This window comes from Urtica dioica, chromosome 8 (genome assembly GCF_054948205.1).
Source record: "Urtica dioica subsp. dioica isolate 48M chromosome 8, U.dioica_male_clone48M_v1_H2, whole genome shotgun sequence".
Classification (NCBI taxonomy): domain Eukaryota; kingdom Viridiplantae; phylum Streptophyta; class Magnoliopsida; order Rosales; family Urticaceae; genus Urtica; species Urtica dioica.
This window is the reverse complement of record NC_142763.1, coordinates 50,475,875-50,486,419: the sequence shown is the minus strand read 5'-3', so window position 1 is coordinate 50,486,419 and position 10,545 is coordinate 50,475,875. Positions and strand designations below refer to the sequence as shown.

General features: G+C 47.8%; 1 protein-coding gene and 1 long non-coding RNA gene across 2 annotated transcripts; both read right to left on the bottom strand.

The window, feature by feature from the left end:
* Positions 1-2,567: 2,567 nt before the first annotated feature.
* LOC149390041 (uncharacterized) lies at positions 2,568-4,457 on the bottom strand. The gene is made up of 2 exons (XR_016301033.1): positions 4,089-4,457; positions 2,568-3,961 (listed from the first exon to the last, which is right to left on the bottom strand). It is a non-coding gene; the product is annotated as an uncharacterized LOC149390041 (long non-coding RNA).
* A 3,280-nt stretch (positions 4,458-7,737) lies between these two features.
* LOC149390040 (uncharacterized) lies at positions 7,738-10,087 on the bottom strand. Its single transcript, XM_089622800.1, has 3 exons — positions 9,950-10,087; positions 9,320-9,883; positions 7,738-7,752 (listed from the first exon to the last, which is right to left on the bottom strand). Exons 1-3 carry the CDS (start codon positions 10,085-10,087, stop codon positions 7,738-7,740), a joined length of 717 nt encoding a protein of 238 aa, XP_089478926.1.
* Positions 10,088-10,545: the final 458 nt, after the last annotated feature.

Below are 10,545 nucleotides of genomic sequence, written 5' to 3'. Positions count from 1 at the left end.
CTTAATCATCGGGCGACCCACGTTGAACCGGCTAAGGGCGATTACTTCCACGTATCACCTACTGGTGAAATTCCCCACCGAAGGGGGAATTGGCATCATGGCGGGAGACCAATCCCAAGCTAGAATATGCTACGTGCAAGGAGTTGATGGCAAGTCCGCGGGAAAAGCGGTCAACACAATCTTCCAACTGGAAGACGATTACCCATGCAACCTAAGGGATGCAAGGAAGTTCGGAGAACTTGACCCCCGTGATGAAATCGAAAGACTTAAAGTGGAAACCTCCGATGATCTTGTGCCAATCGTCCTGGACGAGTCGAAGCCTGATCAAGTTGTAAAAATCGGCACCCGACTTCCACTCGCCGTCAAAACTCAGCTTACCGCCTTCCTTAGGGAGTTCAAGGATGTTTTTGCATGGACTCATGCGGACATGCCCGGAATCGATCCAGAGGTAGTAGTTGTCACGACCCGCGAGCTCTAGCTCGCACGCGAGCCGTGACGTACTTCCATCTCTTTCCTCCAGAATATTTAAATAAACATAGCATTTGTATATAGTAAGCGGAAATAAATTAAATAGCTATAAGACATATATCATAAGTAATAGAATTTTCGGGGAAATTTTTCGTTTTTATTTCACATACAAGTCTTATAGCGACTATATACATAACAAAACACACTCGTTTGTTTTGGACATATCTTACATATAACTTATATACAAACATGGACGCAAAACAAGTAACTAGAATACAAGTTTACTAGTTACATAATAAAACACCATTTTTCCCCGTTTAAAACAAAAACTCTCATTGCCACAGGTCGAGCGACGCAAGCCTGGACTAGATCTCCTCCTTCTACCCGAGTAAAGCCTTTCCTTTGCCTACATTACCAAGGGTCATAAACTATGAGTCGAGAGACTCAGCAAGTGGGAGTCTATCTAGTAATAAAAGCGACTAGATGACATGTGACGTGCACATAACACATAAATTATGCATGAAAGACATATGATTCCTATCATATGATATGCAAGCACGTGCATACTTACTACATGTGAACTTGTCATCCTGATCTTCAGGTCATCCAACCACCCACTGCAACAACCCTCAGAATGACAAGTAGCCAACCCTCAGACCCGAGCAATTTAATCATGAGGGTGACTCCAAGTTTTAAACTTCGTCTAGGATCCTCTAATGGTACCATCTCCAATCATAGGGGCGCTAAGGAGCTCCCTGAAAGCTCAGACGTGCCCGGCACGCCGGCTAGTTACCAATTACAACACTGCGCCCGTCAGGTATCCCTGACAAAAACACAAGTCTTCAGACTTGCTGGTACCACCGACATCTGTTCTTTTTAAATTTTGGTACCCGATGGAATCAGAGTACAGCCCTAAACTACAACGGGAAGAGCATCGTTTCGAGTAGAACTCGATTAAATATTGTTTAATATGCTCGACATAGTATTTTGAAAGAGAAATCAAGGTGTGACCCTTGTAGTCCCTAGAACAGATATCTCAGCTGGAATCTGAGAAACGTCTGTCCCTGCTTTTCCCGTAAACCCGTCTATCGGGTGAATCTAAAATTAGTAAGTCAAAGGAAGATTAACTAATCAAATAAGGAACGGCTTGGGTTGTTAGCGGGTTACGCTTGAACTTAACGGGACAAACCCGAAGCTACATTTTCAATAATAGTAGCCGAAGCCTTAATCTTGATTAGTTTGTCAAATTCATGGGCTTTCAACTACTCTTGTTTACTAACACAGTAAAATGCACATAAACATGTGATTCCCTTGGTAAGTAGTTGACTTAATTCCCACTTACATGGACTCCTGATTCGCTAGCTCCTTCCCCCTCTAACGCCTAATCGTTACGGCGATAGCTGAAAATATCTGAGGAATAAAATGGAGCGTTGAACACCATTAGTTCTGCACTAGCAGAAATACTAGTCTACAAATTCTCATCCCAGAGAAACTGAACAAGGCGCACGGAACTCATATCCGTCACACGCAAAACATACGTTCTCACTTAAGAGAATCAGAGAAAACAAGAACACGATTCCCACATGAAACAGTGATCAAGAGAGAGAACAAGTCCTACAAGTAGCGACTAAACATGAAACTCGAGATTAGCTATGCTAAGGAAGCATTTAATAACCCAAATCCCTTGGGCCGAGCCCAAAACTAGAACCGAAACTCAACTTGTTCCTTTCCACAACGATCCACAAGAACCAAAATCACTACTCTTAGACTTGTAAAGAAAGTCTTACCTCTAAGATCGTAGAAATTAGAATAACCCGTTGGTTAGACTATAAGCGTAGTTAATAAAACAACCCGTTTAAAAACTATAGATATAGGTTTTGAAAATAATACTAATCTTAATTATGGAAATATGTTATAATAAGTAAAATAATTAATTAAAAATAATTAGAATACTTAGCTTAAATAATAATCAAGAAAGAATAATAATAAGTAAGGTTGTACAAACCTTTATTTTCAAAACCACTTCCTTAATTATTTTTTTCAAAACTTAATACTTGTAATAAGAAACATAAAATATGGTTTAGCTTAATTATGAGCTGTAACAAAAATAATTTAAGCTTAATCATAAGCTTATAGGTTATAAAATTATTTTTGAAAAACATTACAATACGGAAATGTTTCGGATTCAATCACACACGTTCGGTACTCGTAACTCACGGAAACCGACACTCTCGGTTTATCTCGAACCCACGAACCATAGCACACCTGAAGCACCCGATTTGAATCCCGAAACAACTCACTAACTCACGTGATTAGTATCATAAACGTACATAACTATTTTACAAATAATATTACATATTATAGTTAAAAGACTTTTAGTAGAAACGACTCGGTTAACAATTAGAGTCGGAAGCCGGTACATTCACGACTCGTCGTCGCCGCCGTCGCTGCTCAAACGCATCGTCGCCGACGCGGAAACGAAAGGATGCCGAGTCGCTGTCGTCGCTGCGTAACTCACTCTGCCTCGACACGCTGAGGTTTCGCAGCCCGTGTCTGCACCGTCGCTGCTGCGCTGTCGCAGCCTCAAGACATCTCACCGAGCCGTTGACGTATCGCTCGAACTGAACAGCCCCTCTTTGCCTTGTCGCTGAACCCGAACAGCCCTCGCTGCTCGCCCGCGACTCGCCGGAACCATCCTTGCTGCATCCTCGTACCTGCGGTACGAGCTCGGAGAGACACGCAGCACCAACAAGAGAGCATGGTTAGATTAAAAATTGAACCGAGAATACCCAAGTTTCTCGATTCGAAATCAATTCCCGAACAAGGCATTCGGAAATCGAACACTCACCCGATCCTAACCCGTCCCACGCTCAGCAACAACAACAACAAAAACCAAAGACGAGCAACACGTTCAACCAAGTAAATTTTCTAAAAAGAACCCATGTTATTCACATCCTAGCGAGTCTCCGACTCGTCTAAAAACACCACAAATTCAGATCCGATCCTATGCATATCAGTACCACACCACAGACAAAACAAAAATCCACTCAACATACTTCAAAGCCAAGCACATACTTTGAAATCCGAAACCTCCAAAAATCAGCCCAAAAGTGAACCAAAACACAACTTACGTGAAAACTGAAATTGAACAAGTAAAACTCCAATTTTCAACACTTAAAATCAGAGTCCTAATCAACAATTAACTGATTCAAGCATCACACATGAAAACCCCCAATTTTCCCTTCCAAATTTTCGGCCAAAATATCCATAAAAATCTGAAAATCCTAACTCAAATAATTTCAGCTCACTACAAGCACAAACCGAGCCCAAACACAAGCAACCCACGAAATCAACCAAATGAACTCAAAAACCCCTAATCGGAAAACCTAGGAATCGGACTAGAAACAAAGAAAACGAGTTGGATTTCCTACCTTGCTGTAGAAGACGAACCCACAACTCTCGGCTTCTCCTACTCCACGAAATCCCGCTCAACCTTGTGGAGAGAACAAAATCGGAGCCAACATTCTCAGCGTGATTGAAGAAGATGAACGAAGGAAAAGAAAAAGAAATGGAGATGAAGAAGATGAATAACGGGAAGGAGAAGAAGAGGACGAACTCACCTAAACCACTCCGGCGTCTCTCGGTCGTTGTTCTCTCTCTCTCCCGGGTTTGCTCTCAAAATCGCTCACCTCTGTTTCTCTCTTTTTTTTTTCCTTCTTGCTTTGGTTTGTTCCAACGTGAAAGTGAAAAGATAAGGGTAATAGAAGAGTCTAGAATACTATATGTGTGGCTGAGAAATTAATGGGATAAGGACCAAAAATAATCCTACTAACTTCCTCATTCTCAAATTTCCTTTCAAATAAACCACCTTTTGTTTGCAAATCGGTCCTTTTACTCTCAAAATAACCATCTCGTCCATAATTAAATGGAAACATTTTAGAAAATAAACCGAGATAATTTCTCGTTGATTCTAATTTATTTTGAATATATTTAAGGTGTTTCGGAAATTATTTTCACTCCCGAGACTCTTCTTAGTACTCAAGGACTCACCGAAAATATTATTCGGGAAATTAAAATCATTCGAGTCCAACTCGAAATTCTCAACTCATTCCGAAATCTTTAATTGACCTTAAATATTTATTTTCTAAATCTAGGACCATTTCACGCTCTAGTGAAATTATAATTTGCAACAATACTCGATTCAAGGAAAAAACTCGTTCATTGATTCCAACGTTCACAAGACGAGTTATACAAAAAGCCTTACTTTACAGTAGTGCACCGACTGAACGACGACCCAAAGGTCGCCGAAAAAGTGCAGGCTAGACGAACGTTCAACCCAGAACGATACCTGGCCATAAATGAAGAGGTCGAGAAACTCCTCACCGCAAACTTCATTCGAGAGGCTAAGTACCCCAAGTGGGTCGCCAACGTGGTAATGGTAAAAAAGCCCAACGGGAAGTGGCGAATTTGTATAGACTACAAAGATCTTAACAAAGCCTGCCCTAAGGATTGCTTTCCACTCCCGCGCATCGAACAACCGGTGGACGCCACGGCCGGCCATGAACTCCTAAGCTTCATGGACGCCTATTCAGGCTACAACCAAATTCGAATGCACGAGCCCGATAAAATTAAGACGACCTTTGTCACTGATCGAGGTCTCTACTGTTACAAGGTCATGCCTTTCGTCCTTCAGAACGCGGGAGCAACATACCAACGCTTGGTAAATCGGATCTTCGCCGATCAAATCGGCAAGACGATGGAAGTGTACGTGGATGACATGCTCGTTAAAAGCCTGCTGGCAACTAATCACGTACGCGACCTTAGGGAGATGTTCACAATCCTCCGCCGATATAAAATGAAGCTCAACCCCAACAAATGCGTTTTCGGGGTTGAATCCGGAAAGTTCCTCGGTTATATCGTCAGCCGACGAGGCATAAAAGCGAACCCGGAAAAAATCAAGGCACTCCTTGAAATGAAGTCGCCAAGACGAGTCAAAGAAGTGCAAAGCCTGACCGGTCGGATTGCCGCTCTGACACGCTTCGTGTCTAAAGCCACCGACAAGTGTCAACCGTTCTTCAAAGCTCTGAAGAAAACGGACGGCTTTGAGTGGACGGACGAATGCGAAAGTGCCTTCCAAGAAATGAAGGCTTACTTTGGGTCCCCACCATTCCTCTCTAAACCGAAAGAGGGCGAGACGCTGTACGTGTATCTCGCCGTCTCTGAAAGAGCTGTAAGCGCCGTCCTTGTCCGCGAAGAAAACAAGGTCCAATGGCCAATCTACTACGTAAGCAAAGCCTTACTCGACGCGGAAACACGCTATACCGAGATTGAGAAACTTTCTCTGGCTCTCGTAACGGCAGCTAAGAAGCTACGACCGTACTTCCAAGCTCACCCAATTGCGGTGCGAACTGAGCATCCAATCGGTAAAGCTCTTCAAAAGAGAACGTCGACTCGCATGGCGATCTGGTCCCAAGAATTGAGCGAGTACGGGATTGAGTTCCACCCAAGAACGGCTATAAAGGGGCAGGCCTTAGCCGACTTCGTGGCAGAATTCTCCTACGCTCCCGATATGGGAAGAGCGGAAACTGACTTGAACGATAACGAGCTAACTCGGAAAAGGAAGGTAGACCCAACGGGTCCCATCTGGGAGTTATACGTAGACGGAGCATCTAATGCTCGGGGGGCTGGCGCCGGAATAATCCTGATTAACCCCGATGGGGAAAAGCTGCGATATGCCCTTCACTACGGCTTCCAAGCCTCCAACAATGAAGCTGAATACGAAGCGCTCATTGTAGGGATAGAGCTAGCACAGAAGCTCGGCTCCCATAACCTGCGAATACACTGCGACTCGCAGTTGATCGTAAACCAGGTTAAGGGAGATTACATCGCCAAGGAGCCCAACATGGTCGCGTACCTGGCTAAGACGAATTCCAAACTCGATGCCTTCTCTTGGTTCGAGATTCACCAAATCCCGAGAGAACAAAATTCGGAGGCTGACGCGCTTGCTCGCCTCGGATCTGGCCTCGACGAAGACGGATTGGGGACCGTGCCCATTGAATCTCTCCCACGACCATCCGTCTCCCGAGACGAAGTCGGGACCATAGAAGTGGCATCTCAGCCCACTTGGATGGACTCAATTGTCAAGTTTTTGCGAAGAGGGGAACTCCCCGAAGACCGCAAGGAAGCCGATAAACTGAGGGCCTTAGCATCCAAATACACGCTCCGTGAGGGCACGCTCTATAAGCGCGGTTACTCGACACCGCTGCTCCGATGCCTCGATAGCGTTGAGTCGACCAAGGTCCTCCGCGAAATCCATGAGGGCATCTGCGGAAACCACGCCGCTGGAACTTCCCTTGCGCTCAAAGCGCTTAAGCAAGGCTATTTCTGGCCTTCCATGAAGCAAGATGCTTGCGAATGGGCAAGGCGTTGCGATAAATGCCAGCGCTTCGCGGAAATTCCGCGACAGCCCCCGACCCCGTTAAGCAGCATCGTTGTCCCACGTCCCTTTGCTAAGTGGGGCGTGGACATCATTGGCAAGCTCCCTAGAGCGCCGAGGCAATACGAGTACGCCATTATCGCCATCGACTACTTCACTAAGTGGGTAGAGGCCGAGCCGCTTGCCAGAATAACTGAAGCAAACACGACAAACTTCATCTGGAAGAACATCATATGCAGGCACGGTATCCCCGCCTCGATTGTGACCGACAACGGGGCACAATTTGACAACGCGCGAGTAAGAGATATCTGCGATCAACTGAAGATCAGCAAGACCTTCTCCTCGCCGCGTCATCCTCAGGCCAACGGCCAAGTCGAGGCAGTCAACAAGACTATCAAGAGCAACCTGAAAAAGAAGCTCGAAGACAAGAAAGGCGCCTGGGCCGATGAATTACCATTCGTCCTATGGGCGTATAGGACAACCGCGTGAAACGCCACCGGCGAGACGCCATTCTCCCTTGCATATGGGGTCGAGGCCGTGGTTCCGATTGAAACCGAGATACCCACGTTCCGAGTCGACACGTTCGACGAAGCGGACAACAACGAGGCCATGCGCCTTGAGTTGGACCTGATCGACGAATAGAGGGCGGAAGCATTCAGACGCCTCGCCGCACAGAAGCGCAAGGTCGAAAGATACTACAACTCCAAAATCAAAAGGCGAACCTTTGTCGTCGGAAGCCTCGTCCTCAGACGAGTGTTCCAAAACACACAAGTCCAAGGCGCCGGCGTCCTAGGCCCAAACTGGGAAGGCCCTTACAGAGTCCGCAAGGTCATTCATGACGGGACATACTACATCGAGCACACGGACGGGACTCCAATTCGCCACCCGTGGAACGCGGAGCACTTGAGGCAGTACTATCAGTAGCTAGCGTCCCCCGCTTTTTTATCGCTTTTATTTCCATTTTCAATAAGGCCTACGAGCCAATGTTTTAGGATTTAAATTTTCTCGCAAGTTTTTTTTCGCAAAAGTAATAAAACTTAAGTTCTCCGTTTCAATTTTGTTTACGCAAGTTTTCTGGTTATCGAACAACTAATTTATAACCCAAAAACTTGGGGGGGCTAGCTATGGTAAGGAAACTCTAAAAAAAACACGCTCCACCAAAAAACCTAAGACGCTTACATGGCGCACGTAAGTCGCGTAAAGGCGCAACCCGTAAGACGCCTACATGGCGCAACCTAAGACGCCTACATGGCGCACGTAAGTCGCGTAAAGGCGCAGCCCGTAAGACGCCTACATGGCGCAACCTAAGACGCCTACATGGCGCACGTAAGTCGCGTAAAGGCGCAGCCCGTAAGACGCCTACATGGCGCAACCTAAGACGCCTACATGGCGCACGTAAGTCGCGTAAAGGCGCAACCCGTAAGACGCCTACATGGCGCAACCTAAGACGCCTACATGGCGCACGTAAGTCGCGTAAAGGCGCAGCCCGTAAGACGCCTACATGGCGTAACCTAAGACGCCTACATGGCGCACGTAAGTCGCGTAAAGGCGCAGCCCGTAAGACGCCTACATGGCGCAACCTAAGACGCCTACATGGCGCACGTAAGTCGCGTAAAGGCGCAACCCGTAAGACGCCTACATGGCGCAACCTAAGACGCCTACATGGCGCACGTAAGTCGCGTAAAGGCGCAACCCGTAAGATGCCTACATGGCGCAACCTAAGACGCCTACATGGCGCACGTAAGTCGCGTAAAGGCGCAGCCCGTAAGACGCCTACATGGCGCAACCTAAGACGCCTACATGGCGCACGTAAGTCGCGTAAAGGTGCAGCCCGTAAGACGCCTACATGGCGCAACCTAAGACGCCTACATGGCGCACGTAAGTCGCTTACATGGCGTAACCCAAGATGCCTACATGGCGCGATTTGAGACGCCCACGTGGCACAATCCGGCACATGTAAGACACCTACGTAGCATGGCTGACTCGCAGTTGAAAATACTTAAGAACGCAAACCATCCAAGTGACTGGCGTGTTTGAAAAAGTATCCTTCCGAGGTAAAAGGATGGACAAAATCATTGACACAAACAAGTGACCATCCATGCATGCCATAGAAGATAAATGTGCGAAAACATTCATAAAAATAAATGAATAACCCCTCATAAAAGAAAGGGGCAACTGCCTCAAAACCGATAAAACATGCGCTAAGACAAGTGCGCTAAAGGGAAATATCCTAGTAAGCAAGCGCTAAGACAAGTGCGCTGAACGGAAAAACCTAAAAAGCACGCGCTAAAACATTTGCGCAGGAAAAATAAAGAAAGAAAACGGTCACTCGGCGGGATCGTCGCCCACAGGGTCGGCCCCGTCGAGTGGTGGGAAAAGCGAGTCGAAGAAGTCGAAGGTGACCCCCCGAGAAACATTCTCGGCAGCTGTGGCGTCCCGACACTCCACCGCCGCTGCGTGCCTTGCCTCCTCGACTCCGACATCAAAGTCGTCCTGAAGGTCGGACGCAAGCTGCTCCGCCGCGGCTTTCTCCTCGGTGACCCGAACCACCTCCTCCGCCAAGGAGTCGCGCTTACGCTCCGCACGAACACGGGCAGCCTCACTCGATGTAAGCTGGCCCTGAAGAATGCCAACTTCTTCTGTGCGCGATTCCAACTGACGTCGAAGGTCCCGCGCTTCGCTCCGGAAGACCTCCGTCGACCGAGTCGCCACTTCAAGGGCTTGACGTTCCGTCGTTAGCTCCTCAGCCATCTTCGCCACCGCCGCCTGAGCACGGTCGCACTTGCCGCGGGTAACTCCCAATTCCACGCGAGCCTCCTGAAGCTGCTCGCGGAGACTCGCAAACTCCGCCTTTGAGTGAGAACCTCGCTCGGCGTGGGCCAGCTGAGACTTCGCTTGAGCAAGCTCCTCCTGGGCGCGACTCATCCGCCTAATGAGGTCGTGAAGGATCTTCTCGCCCCGGGTCGCTCGAGCAAGCACCTGAGAAGGCAAAAAGACAGTTTAGCAAAAGACAGATTCATCGCAAACGAGGCAAGGGAAACTCACTCTCTGTGCATCGGAAACGCCGTGACGAAAGAACTCTATGTCACTGCTGGCCACAACGCTCTTCCACATCTTCATCGAAGATTGAGCAAGGCCCAGGGAACATTCCCCCCTAACCTCCGCGGCCTCCACGTCGACCATCGAGTTCACGCGCTTAGAGTCCGAAGACGTGTCTGGCAAAGCCGAGGAGGAAGGTCGCTTCAAAGAAGCGCGAGGACCGTTCTCCGGCCGATGATCGGTATCGATTTTCTCCCATCCATCCCGCGCAGCAATCCGACGACGAACCACCGCCAACGACTACGGGTCTCGGGAAGCCTTCGCTAGACGAGCCCGAGCCCTCGCCCTAGCCGAAGAGACAGCGAAAGCGACAAAGTCAAAACCCTAAGCTAAAAACAAAAGCAAGAAGTACGAAACGTCAGCATACCGTGAGGATCGCCGCTCGAGAGAGATGATGCGGCACTCGGGGCACCCTCGGTCCACTGAGGAAATGGCGGGAACCACCCAGTGGAAGCCATCAGCTCAGGAGAACGAAATCGTTCGACGGCTTTCCGAGCCTCCGACATTCCCCGGATCTCCTTCACAAAGTCGAGGTCGTCGGC